General features: G+C 32.3%; 1 protein-coding gene across 5 annotated transcripts in view; it reads left to right on the forward strand.

Moving 5' to 3' along the window:
• The window catches only part of LOC106717320 (ecotropic viral integration site 5 ortholog), a 44,354-nt gene that overhangs the window by 19,575 nt on the left and 6,514 nt on the right, over positions 1-18,265 (forward strand). Inside the window, exons 1-12 of one of the 5 annotated variants that reach the window (XM_045686076.1) lie at positions 764-972; positions 1,973-2,092; positions 5,188-5,355; positions 12,240-12,460; positions 13,188-13,379; positions 13,613-13,777; positions 14,398-14,592; positions 15,101-15,259; positions 15,915-16,148; positions 16,554-16,772; positions 17,639-17,746; positions 18,068-18,262. In XM_045686076.1, coding sequence (XP_045542032.1) covers positions 2,026-2,092; positions 5,188-5,355; positions 12,240-12,460; positions 13,188-13,379; positions 13,613-13,777; positions 14,398-14,592; positions 15,101-15,259; positions 15,915-16,148; positions 16,554-16,772; positions 17,639-17,746; positions 18,068-18,262 — 1,923 coding nt within the window. In that variant the 5' untranslated portion in view covers positions 764-972; positions 1,973-2,025. Of the gene's footprint in view, positions 1-762; positions 973-1,972; positions 2,093-5,187; positions 5,356-9,185; positions 9,293-12,239; positions 12,461-13,187; positions 13,380-13,612; positions 13,778-14,397; positions 14,593-15,100; positions 15,260-15,914; positions 16,149-16,553; positions 16,773-17,638; positions 17,747-18,067; positions 18,263-18,265 lie in introns of those variants that run through there. The other 4 variants (XM_014511164.2, XM_045686077.1, XM_045686079.1 and 1 more) reach the window with 4 other exon arrangements.

An 18,265-nucleotide genomic window follows, 5' to 3' on the forward strand; every position in this document is an offset into this window, starting at 1 on the left:
AAAGTTAAACGATGTTAGCCACGGAATAGTACCAGCTGTTGCTTAAACAAGTTTCGAAAGTTATCGCAACATTTTAGCTAACTAGCTTTTGACCGCGACTACGTCCGCGGCGACTCAAAAAAAGAATTAATAGCCAATGTGTTAATTTAAACTATGGTCTTACGTGTGTGTCAAATTTTATCGAGATACGTTTAACCATTTTGGAAATACGTGGTAACAACAATCCATTCATCCAAACTTTCGCATTTATAATATTCAATTAATATTGAATGAAGTATTTAGTATTTACAGTTATACTTTAGGAGTACGTAACTTCTGATTTTCTTTTGGCATAAAAGAGCCCCTTACATTATCTGCTCATTTGTTTTTATTTGTCTTATCCACATTGAAACAATCGGTGGTTTTACGTCAATTTAAAAATATACTTTTTTGTCTTCTGTCTGATCTTCAAATAGCAAACTTGCGAATTACGATTGTAAAAATATAATAGGTCAATAAATATTACATAGAATAATTTAACTTTTTAATTTTAGGTTATCAAATTGACACGTTTCCATGGTGATTAAATTTGTAGATAGTAAATAGGATAGGAAATAAGTAATTAACTATTGTCTTAAAATTGATTTAAAAATCATTTTGATTTTAAAGGTAAAAATTTGGAATGTAAAAGTTTCCATTTGAAGTAAAAACTTGTCGCGAGACATAATCCGACGTTTAACATTATGTAGTACACTTGCCAGCGATCGCGGGTTTGACGCCATATTGAGAGCGTTTCTGTACTGTACTTGTAGTGTACCGTTGCTTTGCTTAGTGTGCATTCGACCTCCGCACGTAACGGACCTGTCTCCCGCGCCTCAGTCTGCGGTACGAGACTAGCAGTTCGCTAATAGTTCTCTAAGTGAAAATAACTACCGATGTCGCTCCCGGCTAAGCAACCCGCCGTGTGCAATATAACTGAAGAATCAACTTCATGTTAGTACTTACTTTCTTATAAAAGGAATGCTAATATAGTATTAGAAAGAGTTAATAGTATGAAATATTTGTTGTGTCACGTGATTGTTTAGAATTTGATGTCGTGTATGTTTTGAACCGAAAAGGACAGTGTTTTTTTTAGCGTTGTACAATAATTATTAAATAAAATTTACCATTTTATGGAATTGATACCTTTTCGGTTTGTTAAATAGAGATATTTGGAAAGTTAGAGCGTTTAGCATGCATATGTTCGTAAGTAAATAACTTTGTTAAACGTAGTAACGTATGGTGTTCGATGTATTTTAAATATTGAAACAATTTTAAACCACGGCCTTGTAGCCTACTTTGAACGGATGTGGCGTAGGCTGCTGTGCTGCAGATTTAAGTTTCTATTTCTAAATTAGGTTAATAAATTCTTATAAGAAATCGACCGATGCATGCTTTTTTTTCTGTCTACCGTCGTTGTTATGTTTTTGTCATATTTTACTCGTACATTGATCTGTTCGTTTTATGCATTTGTTATATCTCGGAATCTTTAAATTCGTAATGCTCTGTAATGGTTGGTGATTACATTAGAAGAAAAAAAAATGTTAGTCATTTTAATTTCTAAGTTAAAATTATGATAAAAAAGTTATTTAGTTAGAAAATGTTTTATTGTAACCATTATTTTTTATATAAAACAATTTTAAAATAGTTTCACAATTTTCTAAATCTATGTAAACATAGATAACTAATAAATAGATAGTTAATAAATTAACTAAACCACTTTTTTCAACCAATTTCCACGGCTATTTTTAATTAACTTTACTCAAAATGTACATAAAATATATAAATAACTTGGACTGAAGGAATTGACTGTACTACAAGGGTGCCTTCAAGAGTAGTGTGAATAGGCAATTCCTAAGCTAGCACGTATACTATATTTTAAATTCACCACATCAAGTGGATGTCAATATGGATAGACAAATGCATTGTCTTACGAAGGCAATATCTGGTGCAGAAGCGGCGACAGTAAGCGGAGGGTGGCAGTTTATATAGAGGAGCAGGTACGACATGGAGGCAAACGTCGTCACAACACAGCCGCCGACTCCAACCGCGCAGAGGATTTTAACTGATCCGAGTATGACAACTTGCTCCATTAATGTTAATAACACTAACAGAAACTCACTCTTAACGTAGGTTTTCACTGCCGAAATATTAATTATTATCTCCATTTTTTTGGAGGTCTATTTCGGTAGTGGAAAGCCACGCCATAATTGATAGTGCGCAGTCAGAATGGGATGAAACCTTGTCACCTTAAATCGATATTGACAGCTCTGTGTGAAAGAAGTTCTGATTTGCCTTTCGAGGTAACTGTCTCTGTCAAATTTTTGGCGGCTCATGAGCCTGTGCTCCAACCCCGCATTTCTTTTAAACCATCCGATACCTAAAATTGTGTTGTGCTCAGCACATTGTACCAAATTGCGAGCTGCCATAACTATTTGGACGTCATACCTTAGCAGCGGCGATTCCAACAGGTCGCATCCCATTTTGATCGCGCGCGAATTGTAGCAATTAACTTGCTTCACTAATAATGTTAATTTAAGGTTTAAAAGTGCATATTATACGATGTTAGTCGTGATCTCGGTCCCACAAGTCAGGGAGAATTTACACGAGTTTCTAAAAATTGGAAGTTTTCAATGTAAATAAGGTCGTGTGCACCTAGCTTAATGTGCTTTGACATTTGCATCGTGTGATTTTGTGTATATAAATGTTTTGTAAATAGTGACTGTAAATTCCAAAGTAACACTTTTGCAAATATATTGTTGTATTTCTTTTTCAAACAGAATGAGAGAGATAACAATATGTTTTTGTATAAGTGTCTCGACAGTGCAAACTCAGAGAAATACTCGTAAATGCACCTACCTATTACGTGTGAGATTTCTTGTTGGTTTTGGTTATGTGTGTAGTTAGCTTGTATTGTACATTTGATTCTTAGTGTGTTTTTATGGTAAAAAAACATATAAAAAAACATGTAACATATAAAAAAATATTTTACAATTTTGTAAAATCGATACATGCAACATATTTAAGTTATAATAACTTAAAAAAAGTTATATTAAGAAAAAGACTATGATAAATTATAATTAATTAAAAAAATTTAAATAACTAAGAGTATTATCGACAAATAAGTTATTTACTTAGTAAAAAATATTATTAATACTTTACGGTGTTTAATTAATTAATTAAATTAATTAAGGTGGTTTTAACAATTATTTGTTTTGCACTTAATTGACAAATATAACTTTGTTTTGACAGTCATTAGTCAAGTATTGTTATTAATTACGTGCTTTTAAATGAAACAGAGTTTAATAATTCAGTGTATAACCAACTGAGAGCCAAGTTTATGATTGACATTTAATATATTTATACTCAAAACAAACAGAAATGTGCACTTTAGGGACCTGTCAGACACACTATCCGACCCAAGCTAATTAACGAACTAAGAATTTATTCTAGCAGTGGTTTTAAATTGAATATTACTAACGACACTAGAAGTTACTTAATTTTTATTAATTGAAAAAAATATTTTTATTAACAAGTGTTAAAAAGAAAAAAAAACATGTTAACTTTTTTATTACAATTTGGTGATTGAAATTTTTATTCGAAATACAGTTATTTTTCATCAAAAATAGTTGTACGACAGTTTATTTCCACACAGTTAAATTGTTTTTTAAATTTTTTGTTGCCCACATTTTTGATTCAATTATAAATAGAATTATGGGGAAAAAATTATAAATCACTTAAATTTAGTTTGATTCGACTTCAATAACTGCTTGTTTTTTCACAAACGACATTGAAAGTATTCCGCTAAAACCTTTGCTCCCATTGTGACCTTGCTCAAGTTGAAACATAAAGTTGGTTAGCAATTTCCCGTGTTAAAGTTTCTATTTTTGGTAACTTGAAACTTAGTTAAAATCTAATAACTTTTTACTGACTTTTCTAAAGGAATCCTTTTCCTTTAAACAGTTAAGTTATATTTAAGTTGAAAGGTTTTATTTATACCATTAGTATCACGTAACGCTTCAATGCTTATTTTACTATTTCATTATAACACTATGAATAGTCGGGGACGTTCATTCTGTACCCATTTCGGTGAAATGGCATTTTATACATACAATGACTGATTACTTTATAAACCTGCTGTAGGTACGATATTTGATCATATGTGGGTTCTGAATTTATTTCTTGGACTGTAGGTACATTCATTTGACATGATCGTTCACGTGGCATATCAACACATGTTTATTAATTTTTACATTGGATTGGCGCATGAATGTTAATTTTCAATTTATTTTTTTACTTCTAACCTATATATAGTTAAATATTATGTATAGTTAATTGGGTTGTACAAATAGTTGGTTTCTGACACCAAAATCTCTATATAAAACATATTGTTATCGCTGTTTTGTGAAAGATAATGCATGTTCCTATTTGCTTCCATATTCTTTTGACTGTTTTATTTTACTTTTTTTTTATCAATCTGCGATATTATTTTTTCTTTTTATTTTCTTTTCTTTTATGTATAAATTTTTCACAAATTTTTAAAAGTAAAATATTACTTTCATACTTTCTTTGTAAATGCACGCGAAAACAACTCAATCATCGTTCATAGAGGTGTAGTTTAAAAACGCTTTGCTTTTGCTTGAATTAATTAGTTTACAATGTCTGAATTGTGTTTCTCTGTGTCTGTCACCGAAGAATTCTACTGCCTTGGTACTTGTATTAATATTAGTATCTGTTTCTTTCTTAAAAAAAAAAAACAGGCACTACAATATCGTCCCTAAGCTAACAATACCACATAAGTCATTATTATCAACTTTACAGGAGACGAAAAATATTTCTTAATAAATACGCTATTTAGTGGTTAAGAAATAATTACTTCTTTAGTTTTCGTCGATTTACTCTATTTTAACTTTTTTACTATATTTCTTTACCTTTCAATTATCATGTGAGCAATTTCTAGACGCGGAATGAGCAGCAGAATGGCATTAAAATGTGAAAACCGCTAATTTTCGACTTGAGCGGTGTTTTAAGCTTAGGGACAATATGCATATATGTATTCTACTTGTATACATAGTGTATCACGGCTATAGAATTCTACGGATAGCATAAGTATTGTTTCTAAAAAGGACGATAGGGTAGACAGAAAATCCAACAGTATATGTTTTACAGACTTAGTTTCGGACGGTGAAATACCGACGCCGGAGCGAGCGCTTTTGCAAAAACTGGAGATTGAAAATAAAAGGATAGCAGAGGACGCCAAAGCTCACTGTTTGCCGAAGCCCGACAAAATGCACAGCAGAAAAGGTTCCGATACATCTGTCATATCTGTTACCTCAGGTAAGCTACTTTTGAGTTTATTTTGATATATGCAGATAATTATAATTATTAGCTAAGCCGTAAGTTTTCACCGAAGCACAAACATATTGTGTTTATTTATCTCCTTTTTTCAAAGTAAATGATATGTAAGATTTTATTTTTGTATATATGTTTCGGCTGCTTATTAACAGTATATCAATTATAAATTGAGTTTCTAGAATATTATCCTACTATTTAGAAGTTTCGATCAAATTAACACTTGGCATGCGGACATACTTCGCCGCCGAATTACGCGTGCAACAGGCGTTTCTATCGGATATCCACCACAAATCTACTAAATACGTACTTTTAAAAGACCCGCGCTCTAGTGACAGACTGCAAAAAACGTAAAAATACGTTGCCCGCATGCCAAGTGTTAATGTCTTTTTAGTTACCTGCTGGCGTTCTTATTACGTTATAACATATAGATTTTGTCAATGTCATCTCATTGTTATCACTAAATACATGTCATCAACTAACGTTATTTAAACCTGGCTGTTTGTTTTTCGCTTTTAACTCATACGATAGGAAAAAAAAAACAATCAATTTTATAACTACAATTATAATTGGTACTATACGATTATCGCAAGATAACACGCATTCGTTTTATTTATTTAACTGGTGAGATTTCATTTTTGCTGTAGGTTTTAGTTCGAAAAAAACCTTGACCTGACAATTACAAAGACTTTACTTCGTAGCAGCTTTTCTATAGTTCTTCACTAGAACAATTACAAAAACAAGAAAATAATTATAGTGTATTCATTCTAAAGTTTTGCATGAGCATACATTTTTTATCTTCATTTATATGTATATACTAGCTGTCGCCCTCGACTCCGTCCGCGTGGAAAAAAACCTAATAAGTAGCTAATGTGTTTTTTCAGACTATGTTCTACATCTGTGTCAAATTTCATCAATATCCATTGAACCGTTCTGGAGATACCATCTAACAAACATTCATCCATCAATCCATCTAAACTTTCGCTTCTATCTTCTATATATATAAAAGAAAGTCGTGTTAGTTACACTATTTATAACTCAAGAACGGCTGAATCGATTTGACTGAAAATTGGTGAGCAGGTAGCTTAGAACCAGGAAACGGACATAGGATAATTTTTACCCCGTTTTCTATTTTTTATTCCGCGCGGACGGAGTCGCGGGTAAAAGCTAGTTTATAATATTAGTAAGATAATAAACATTCAAATTGTTACTATACTCTTATTGCTTGAATATGATTTTGTTATTGTTTGACAATGACTTCGTCTCCATTGCCACAATACCTTGAATAGCTTATGTACTGCGTTTTAGTATGTAATCGTATCCGAGGCCAATTATTAAATAAGAAACTACTGGAACGATATTTATCTACATTTATAACTATCATATTTACAACATACCTTGAGTTAACTGAATTTGATAAGGGAGCCTTATATAGCAATAGTTTAATAGGAAATGCCTTCAGCATATATCAAGAAGGGTGATATTAAACCGGCGATATTATAGTCTACCAAGTTTGTTAGAATGACAATTTTTTCTACGAAATCATCGAATCTTAGGTAATAAATTTCTTTATGCGATATACCAAGAATATAAGATTTATTTGATGTCTGGGACAAACTCGTATCGATCTCATTTGTATCCACCCTATTGAGCGTCTCGGTCTAGCACGAATATTTGTGACAAGCGCCTTCGTAACGTTATCGACAAAATTTATATTAAAATTTGCTGCCCCCTATCGGGCGTAAAGGAAACCAAAAATATCATACTAATTTTAACGTCTTGACGATGACGATACGAAGGCAATTGTCATAAACATACGTGATAGGACCACTGAATTGAATGGTTATCAATACAAACATTTTCATCATTTGTTGATAAACATTCAATTATGTATACAAACATATAAATGTGTTCAGTGTTGTAATAAAAACAAAACGCTACGACTTAGGGTCTTTCAAGAAGCGAACGTATCACCTTCTCAAAGGCCGGCAACGCATCTGCGATTCCTCTGGTATTGCAGATGTCCATGGGCGTCGATGAACACCTTGGTGTTCCCGCTGCTCGTTTGCCTCCTTCTGTTATATAAAAAAAATTATAGTTGTATTTATGTTCTGCAATTTTTTTTAATATTAGTAGCTATACGTATGCACCCAATAATAAGTGGTTAATCCTAATTCTAAATTTAATCAAGATTGATTTATTTACTTTGGGAGGTTGTACAACAATAGATTGCCTTTTAATCGATATATCGGATTTTTAGATTGGCATTGATATTAGTAAATTAATTTTGAAGCAGATGAATTAATAATGTAATATTAAATAAATAAAAATGCTTGGGTATTGATTATTGGATTTGTTTGTTAATAGAAGTCAAAGCGAACGTCGAACCTGGCCTAGCATCCCTTTGTTGTCTCGAGTATGTACCGAATCACTGTACTTCGAACCCGGTCGCCGTAGTGCAATGACAGACGGATTCACTTTGTGCTACATATTCTATCTACCTACCATGTTGTACTATCGATCGTTTATCCAAGGCTATGCTGTGCCTCTTTGTAACTGTAATTAACACATTGTTTTCATTTTAGCAGGTTAATTGGTGATATGTATAGGAAGTGGAAATATTCTCTCTTGTCCCCACGTATGTCATTTAGATGTGTCCTACATCTATAGGTACAATTTTAACTTGTCGAAGATGTCTAACAAATAAAAATTTTGTGTATCAAAAAAATCGACAATTCTAATTTTAATATGGTGTACCTGTATCAACATAGTTTACGTATCGGTTGTAGTATAGCTATTTACCCTAGAGTCAATTAGCAAATTGCTATTAAAACTTTCGAGCATTGTGTGAAAACAACGAAATATTTTTTTAGTCGAATTGGAATTTAGTTTGTCTTATTTAGGTTCAGGTAGGTAATGATAGTTATGGAAAGCAGTATTGCATATGTTTTGTCTATTTTGTAGAAATAAGTAAGAGCCAAAGACTCATAACAATGATGTTAGTAATATTTATTTGTTTTGTCATCTTTTATCGGGTGGTTTCTTAACTCAGTTGTTAAGCAATACGCTGTTATCCCGTTTGTTCTGGATTAGAAACCGTTCTACCAGCATACTAATGGCCTAACGTACTAGAAAAAGGAGATATTGCTGGTTACTTACGTCTACCGTATTAAGCTTAAATGTTTAGTAATCTTTTTTGTTATCGAAGTTGTTGCTATTGTATACGAAAGATTTTTGACAAAGTGACTAATGCGGTAATTAAATAATAATTTATAACTCACTTTGACCATAACGTTTATATAACAGAGTAAATTATTGCACTTAACGGTTTCTTTTAATTAAAGCATTATTAAAAACAAAATGAAGGACGGCTTTAACTTAGTCTTTAATTTTTATAGTCGGTGTTACTCGAAGCGATTCCGAATTTACAACACTTATTGCGTAAAATTACAAGAGAACGGCTACTCACTTTCAGTTTTAACAATCTAAGCCTCGAGTAGGTCTTCTTTTAAACGAGTATTGTACGTTTAAATGACGGGAAAATGTATAATAATATTGTGTTGAAATATAATTGTTTCTAGTTGATATTGCGTCAAAAAGTTAACAAGTGAAAATCGCAATATTTGTGAGTACGTAATGAGAATGTTTTAATTAGGCAATAACGAATGTACTCAAGTTGTTTATTAGAACATATACGTCATATCTAGGACAAATATAGTGCAAGTAAAGATTTTTTATATTAAAAGATCTTTATCTTTTTGTATCTTGTATGATGTAAAGATATTTGTGATAGCATTTTATCCCGCACTATCATCCATCACGTGTTAACTTTGTGCCGCTGAGATGAACGGAAGGCACGATGTATTTGGTGTTAGTGTTTTAGAATTCTATTTGGCTAGTGTTTTGGAGAACATTAATTTGGGTATGTATTGGTTTTAGTGTTTCCATTAACGTGTGTGTTCTTTCGCCATTAATTTTATTTGTACACCTGTTTATTGAAAGCCCTCTCATATGTATAGAATATATTAAGGCTGGTAATGTAACTGTCGTGACAAAGGATGTATAGTTCAACTCTTCGTATTGTAAATCAGTAGCTTCTATTGTTTTTTTTTTTATATTTATTCTCTAACAACAAATCATTAAAGTCGAAGTATCAGTGAAGATGTGCTGAGATAAAATGTTTTATTAAAATAAATTAAATTGCGATGAAAATCTATAAAAAATCTAGTTCAAAAAGATTATCTTTTATGTTTATTTGCGTTAATTTAATATTAGCACATACAATATCGACATCTTATAAAACCAACAAATGCAAAGGAATTCTTCCTTCTTGCTTCAGCACGTCGTCCACTCTTGAACTGAGGAAAATTAATCCTTCGATTATTAGGAACTCGAATAATACATAAGATTTATATAATGGCATTCCGATGGTTGTTAACTGGACTATGCAATACTTGAGATGAAAGTAATTCGTTGGGAGTGTGAAGGCAGGTGATGTCGCGTCACAACTAGCTCTGTCCGGTGGGTGATGTGTCGTTATGATTCATCGCATTGTTCGTCGCCTTGCAACTGAGGCTTGTAGCACATAGCTGTGAAAGCGAGTCGAAACCGAAGCAAATCTTATCGCCTGTGGCGCGAGACACTAATGGAACGCAAAGTTTGCTCCACAATATATAAGTTTACGAGTCACTGTTCGTTTAGCAGACTGCCTAGGTTCGACGGAAGTAACTAAATCTATGTAAATTTTTTGTTTCGCTTCAGTTTCTGTTCGCTTTCGTGGTTGTGTGTTACAGGCTTTAATGTTGTGTCTCGCTCGTATCTAATGTTTTGTTACCGACGTTTTATCTCAACAATGCTTCCTGTCATTACCAACACACCGAATACACTTCAATGTAGGTAATCAAACTGTCTGGATGTAGTTATAGTTTATACCACCTCGTATGTTATTTATAGTTTATATTTAATGCTAAGTATTTTTTTCTACAAAAAAACGCAATTTAAATATTGACATGACAATAATCTTACGCAGATATGTGTATATGATACATGCCTTGTATCTTTATGGAACAATGTAAATATCTTATGTCCCCTTTTACGACACACTCTGAAGGAATGACAAAATTTTTAATTTTTTGGATACTTGTCTTCAAAAGTAGTATCTTTTTTATAATACACTAGCTGTCGCCCGCGACTTCGTACGCGCGGAATAAAAAAAATAAATAAATAGAAAACGGGGTAAAAATCCTATCCTATGTCCGTTTCCTGGTTCTAATCTACCTGCCCACCAATTTTCAGTCAAATCGATTCAGCCGTTCTTGAGTTATAAATGGTGTAACTAACACAACTTTCTTTTATATATATAGATAAGATATAAGATTAGTTGAAATAACACTTGAGAGGTGTCAAGGGACACCCGGATGGAACGAAGTTCCTTTCAATTAATTAGTGAAGGAATCAATGTTTATTCTATGAATAAAAAACTTAAGTCTTCACAAGAAGTACATTTTATTTCTATGAATTTTCGTTATACATTGTCACGTCGTTGCCATGGTGAAGTAGCGCTCATTCGTCGTTAACATACTTATTAGCAAAAAGTGTCGTGACAACTTTTCGTAAGAATTTTTTCCGTCTAGCCCCCTTTCACAACGCGCGATAAGGAACTTCGTTCCAACAATATGTAAGTTATTTTTAGTAGTAAATATATCAGTGACGTTATGTCGAATTATAACCTCGTCATGTAACATTCATTAGAAATGGCTTTGTTCATTATTTTCGGTTTTATTTGATCGTTAGAATTAAAACCTACCTTTTACAATCACCTCTCTAAGCTTTCAAAATCTTTAATGACAGTTGCTGTGCTACCACTTTATATTTTTTGTTCGTTCATTGATTTATTTCAGTTGATTGTTGCTATATACTACATATTATATGTTAATATGCTCCGCTGTCCACCACTGATAAAACATCTAAATGTCGGATGTCTGGTAAATTACGTAAAAGCGAATTGTTGTACAATAACATTGTTAAACAATCACTCGGGCGAAAGTGTAATATCTTCATTTATTTTAGTATAATTGAAAAACCAAAAATTCTTGGTATATTTGTAACAAATGATTGTGTTAATTTTGTTACAATAATTGCAAAGACTAATAAAAAAAATATATTGTACAAGAATTTTCGATATTTGAACAGTTGTACTGCGAACCAACGAAACTTGCGCTAGAACGAACTTCCTAATTGTCTATTTAATCTTTACTTATGTTTTCTTTGTCTACCTAAGCTAGGATAAAAATCGTTTTAGCTCAGCGAAAAACATTTTGCAATGTAATAGTGTTGGACTATCTTCTTTAGTAATGTGAATTACGAAGACTAATTTATTAATAGCTAAGCTGCTTTTGGCGCGTAATAATAGTTATTTAAAAAGTTTCATTGCTGTCACTTTCTTGATACAATTTGTATGGCGATTGTTATTTGCATACTATTGTTACTATAAGACGTGAATATAACATAGTTTACTTCATTATTTTGTGTATTAATGACAGTTTTGTAGATATATTCAAATTTGCACAATATAGTTGCAAATACACTGTGTCTTTGAAAAACACATGACTTTTATAATATTTTTACAGTAGACTCCTTGGGCTATTCATATTTAAATCTTGGCTTTCGGATATCGCTTTTCAAATGTTCCCCACATAATACAATACTGTCGATTAATAAAAGCGTAGACCAAACTTCTATACAAAAATACTTGTATTTATAATGCAAGATTTTTTACATAGAAGAAAGCTTTAAATAAATGATTCTCTATTCATTGAATTTATATTGATTTTTTTAAAACTTACATAAAAAAATAATTAACTTTTCAGCTACGAGCAATGATTCTGAGACGCGTCCGACACCGGTTGAAGAAGACTTGTGGTCCCTCTGGGGTAGGATTGTGATAAACTGGGACTCGGAATGCCGACGAAGGAAACATTTCATAAGGGACCTCGTCCGACAGGGTGTACCCCATCACTTTCGGGGCATGGTCTGGCAACTGCTAGCGGGAGCCAAAGCTTCCGACAAGTTATATTCTTCTTATATAAAGGTATTTTTTTTTAACTATTAGCGTGAAGATTACGTTCAACTAGATTATGGGGGAAAGGGCGATACCAAGGCTGTGTTAAGATTAGCGCTAATAGATAACCATGGATAGTGTGGATTTCAGAAATAAAAGAGATCGATGTACCAGGATTGTACTAAACGGAAATTAATAATATCTGCACACACGCCCACAAAATCTGTGTATAATTAAAATTGATTTATATACTATAATTTACATTAGTGGGTTATTAAATTGCTGTATGTGGTTTAATATTTCACTTGCATATGTCGGTGAATAAGTCATGTTGAAAATTCGTAAATGGCAAATAGCTTTCCGTATCCGCAATAAGAAATAATCGTTCCAACCGATTTACTCAATCCGAGGTTCGTCGAATCGTGAAAATACATCGGTATGCAGCAATTTCAGAGCGAATAAGACTGGATTTCAACTAATAATTTACTAACTTGGGAAAAGAGTACTTTTATGCACGTATTAACTCGACTCGACTCGACTCTGTCCACGCGGAATTTAAAAAATACATAATAAATAGCCTATGTGTTCTTCCGGACTATGTTCTACATCTATGCCGAATTTCATCAAGATCCTTTTAGCCGTTCCGGAGATACCTTCAAACAAACATCCATCCATCCAAACATTCGCATTTATAATGTTAGTAAGATGTTTTGCTTTGTGCTTTCGAATTCATTAATTAAATGTTTTTTTTTTACAGGAGAAATCAGCTTGCGAGAAAATGATTAGAAGAGATATTGCCAGAACATATCCTGAACATGAATTCTTCAAGAAGAAAGATGGTCTCGGCCAAGAGTCATTGTTTAATGTGATGAAAGCGTATTCACTTCATGACAGAGAAGTTGGATATTGTCAGGGCTCTGGTTTCATTGTGGGCCTATTACTTATGCAAGTAAGTGTAAATGTAGAATTCCACTGCAGCATCACTTGTATAATACATTTAAAATGAACTGAATGAGTAAATTCTTTTACAACACAAATTATAGATCATTCTCATTAGGCCATTCTCAAGAATTAAAATTACATTTTGTTTGTGTTTACAAAAATTTACACAATAAAATAAAACATTGTAATTTTTTTACGATTTTCGTAATTATTTTATTAAAGTTTTAATTTATCTTCCAGATGCCTGAAGAGGAAGCTTTTGCGGTTCTTGTTACTATAATGCAACAGCATAGGATGAGGGACATGTTCAAACCCAGTATGGCGGAACTAGGTCTTTGCATGTTCCAACTCGAGAACTTGGTTCAGGAGTTTTTACCCGAATTGCATTATCATTTTCAATCACAGGTGAGATTTTATAAGTAAAAAAAGTGCTAGATTAAAAAATGTAATAAGTCTATGTGTTCTTCCAGACTATGTTCTACATCTATGCTAAATTTCATCAAGATTTGTTGAGTTTTTCCGGAGATATCTTCAAACAAACATCTATAAAAATGCCCAAAAATTATATGTAATTTGTTAATTGCAAAAAAAGAGATATCTGGTTTACATTATACCAGTACAGTAAGACAGTAGGGCTAAAAATCAGCGCTGGTATACAACTGGCATAATATAAATACTAAATGGCACAAGTGATAAAACAGTCCATACCTGGCCAGCGCTACTGTTCTACCGTACTGGCTTAATATAAACCAGACATGTTATAAAAATATATATGTCATACTAGCTGTCGCCCGCGACTCCGTCCGCGCTCAGTTAAAAAAAATAAATGAAAAATAGATGTTGGCCGATTCACAGATCTACTGAATATGCTCACAAAATTTCATGAGAATCGGTCAAGCCGTTTCGGAGGAGTACGGGAACGAAAACTGTGACACGACAATTTTACATATTAGATTTAAAAACAAATATGTATGGATGGAGATTATCCTTTTTTTTTATATTAATTTTGTTATTATTTATTTCAGAGTTTCGCGACATCAATTTATGCTAGTAGTTGGTTTCTGACATTGTTTACGACGACTTTGTCTCTGCCACTAGCGTGTAGGATAATGGATGTCTTTCTATCTGAGGGCATTGAAGTTGTGTTTAAAGTTGCTTTGGCATTACTAACTTTGGGCAAAGAGGAATTGCTATCACTTGATATGGAAAATATATTGAAAGTAAGTTATAATTTGTTTTTTTTTAATAGCAAAGTTGATTAAAGGTATTTAGAAAAATATTTATCAATTTTAAATACTAAATCATGATTCTAAAAAAATATTTTGAGGCAATTTTTTTTTAAATTTTTTTTGTTTGTATTATGAATATTAATAATAATTAATGAAATAACTCTATATATTGGATTCTATCATCGATTTTTATACAAATAGATTAATAGCAATTTTTTTAAATAACTAAAAAAAAAATTCAAATATATTCAAAGTTTTATTTTATAATTTTAATAAACATCCCTTGACTTTTTATTTACTTGAGTAAGAAAAAAAATCTACAGAACTTCATAATATAATAGTTCGTGTATTTGATAATATTGTCAGGCTTTATCAGTTTGCTTTGAAACACTGCATTTAACTTAATTATATTTTATGTTTTTTTATTATGTCTCATATCTAAATAATCACTCGTTATCAGTTTATCATTTTGATAACTAATTGATAACAATGATTACAGTATCTGCAGAAAGAATTGCCGGCAAAAGCGGACGCTAATCAGGATGAGTTTATGAAACTTGTGTTCTCAATAACTGTCAATCAAAAGAAAATGAAGAAATTAGAAAAAGAATACACAGTTATTAAAACTAAGGAACAAAGTGATATCGCAGTGCTTAGAGTAAGTTTTAAATAATTATTTTTAATGTTGATAAGTTGCAGTTTTATTAGGAGATTTTGTTTTTATACTACAAGGTAGCAAACTAGCAAGCGCCCAAATGGCGAAGCGACCGCTGACTATAGACATTTGCAATTGCAGATGCGTTGCCTACCCCCAAGTGGACGCAAAAAAGAGAATATTTAACCTTCCTATGCTATTTCCTCCATTAAATCCACATCCCTTTCCCATCCTCTCCTTATAAGAAAAGGAATGGGAAGGGAAAGAGGACTAAAATTAGTCCTCCGACACCACACTCATCAGACTGTACTTGGAATTACTTCCACTTGACGTCTGTCTTCTGTAAGGTCGTGGTATTTCACTGAGCGAGGACAATTCCTACAACTGATGTTGTTGCTGGAGTCTATCACTGTAAAATTCATCCATACATCCAAACTTTGGCATTTGTAATATTTACAACTAGCTTTTACCCGCGACTCCGTCCGCAAGGAATAAAAAATAGAAAACGGGGTAAAAATTCCTATGTCCTTTTCCTGGTTCTAAGCTACCTGCCCACCAATTTTCAGTCAAATCGATTCAGCCGTTCTTGAGTTATAAATGGTGTAACTAACACAACTTTCTTTTATATATATAGATAATAATATGTATTCTTTTATAGTGCCTTCGAGAAGAGAATAGACTTTTGAAGCAACGTGTTGAGCTGCAGGAGAAAGAATGTTCTGCCTTAGCGGAAAGACTGGTTAAGGGTCAAGTGGACCGTGCAGAAGGTGAGGAAGAGACCTATGCACTTGAGAAGGAGGTACAAGCTTTGCGTCGAGCTAACATGGACGCTCAGCAAAGACTAGCTGTGGCACAAGATGAAATACGTTCCTTAGAAATGACTATTGCCGAGGTAAAGTAAATTTTTTTTAAATTCAACCGGGATTCTGTATACTCTATTTTTTAATTATATCTCAGTTTAGTAGCTATATTTTATATGTATTACATATTTTTTTTTAAACAGTAAATATAAAATAACTAGCTGGCACCCTCGGCTCTACGTGTTTTTTCCGACTATGTTCTACATCTGTGCAAAATTTTATCAAGATCTGTTGAGTTATTTTGGAGATATCATCAAACAAATATCCATCCATCCATCTAAACATTGGCATTTATAATTATTAATAAGATAAATAAAAACAATATAATCTTTTAACAACTTTAAATTTTATAATTTTTAATGTTGTTTTAATGTATTTTGTACTTAGAAGTGTTTAATATACAATGAATTGTTTAAAAAATATTTTTATCATTTCAGAAAAATTCAAGGCAATCGTCATTGGAAGGTGTTGAAAAGAATAATGCGAAAGAGGATGAGTTAGCTCGTTGTCTTCAGCGGGAGCTTGTTAGAGCAAGACTGCATGCGGCGGAAAGAGAAGCGGCAGAAAGAGAACTACTAGAAAGAATCACATTATTAGAAAATGAGAACAAGAGTTTAAGGAAGCAGCGAGTGGACAATAATGTCGCTCATCTGCAGGTAAAGGGTTAAATGTGATTTTATAAAATAGCCATATTATAACAGGACCCTCAGTAATGCGTATCGTGTCAATATTAAATTATTTCTCGTATTTTAAAGTATCACCTTTTACTGAAATTAATCGATTTTTAACCGATTTAAAAAAAAAAAGGTTATCAATTTGATCCGTATGTATGTAATATTTCTAAAACTATCCAGTTTAGGCATATTTTAGTCTATATAACCACAGTGTAAATATAATTATTAGATGTCACTGTTTGAACAAATGTGGCAAATTTCAAAAATGTATTTATGTATATATGTTTTTTGTTTGTTAATTAGTTCATCAGTTCTAAAACATTAAAAGTGACAACTCTATGGTTTCAATGGAATGTAGGTTATTTTTGGAACGAAGTTCCTTATCGCGCGTTGTGAAAGGGGGTTAGACGGAAAAAATTCTTACGAAAAGTTGTCACGACACTTTTTGCTATAGTAAGTATGTTAACGACGAATGAGCGCTACTTCACCATGGCAACGACGTGACAATATATAGCGAAAATTCATAGAAATAAAATGTACTTCTTGTGAAGACTTAAGTTTTTTATTCATAGAATAAACATTGGTTCCTTCACTAATTAATTAAAAGGAACTTCGTTCCATCCGGGTGTCCCAACACACCTCTCAAGTTTTTTTTTTTATCAAATAGGCTTAGTTTCTATTTAATGTCATACTTGTACTGTGCAATCCGACTGCTTTTACATTAGCATCTATTGTTCTCTCTGTTTTGTCAAAGAATGAAAGGAATGATAATATGTATATGTAATTAGGAGACAGCAATGGAATTGCACGGTTAAACTAATGTTTTTTTTTTTAATTTCTTTTGGAAGGATGAGTTGATTGCAGTGAAATTGAGAGAGGCGGAAGCGAATCTCTCACTCAAAGAACTGGGTCAGCGCGTTACTGAACTTTCTGACGCATGGAAAAGACATCTACAAGTTAGTAAATTATAACAATTAGTATAGAAATTAATGTTTCATTTTATTATTTATAAAAAAAAATAGAAGTTTCTAAATCCATTTAAATTAAATTTCATGAATTTGTTAAATTTTTTTTAAAAAATTTCAATTAAAAACAATGCATAAAAAATTCTTTTTGTAAATTTTATTTTAATATTTATTTCATAATTTCAATATGATAAAAATTGTGAAGGTTCATTTGGCAACACTCAATGTCTACGGAGGAATGAATATGAAAACTGATGAGGTTTACAATTTACTGGGACGTGAGTTGTAATAAAAATAAAATTTCACCCTTAGGAGCATCAGCAAGTTATACCTCCTCCGTCTCCTGTACATTCCAAAGTGGTGTTGGACATTATGGCAACACCGAAGCGTTTATTACGTGCATGGGAGGGCAGATCCGCGGAGACACAGAAACTGGAGGAAGAACTGATGTCCACTAAGATACGAGAAGTGGAAGCTCTTACAGAACTAAAAGAACTAAGACTTAAGGTC

The sequence above is a fragment of the Papilio machaon genome, chromosome Z, assembly GCF_912999745.1.
Source record: "Papilio machaon chromosome Z, ilPapMach1.1, whole genome shotgun sequence".
NCBI classification, from domain to species: domain Eukaryota; kingdom Metazoa; phylum Arthropoda; class Insecta; order Lepidoptera; family Papilionidae; genus Papilio; species Papilio machaon.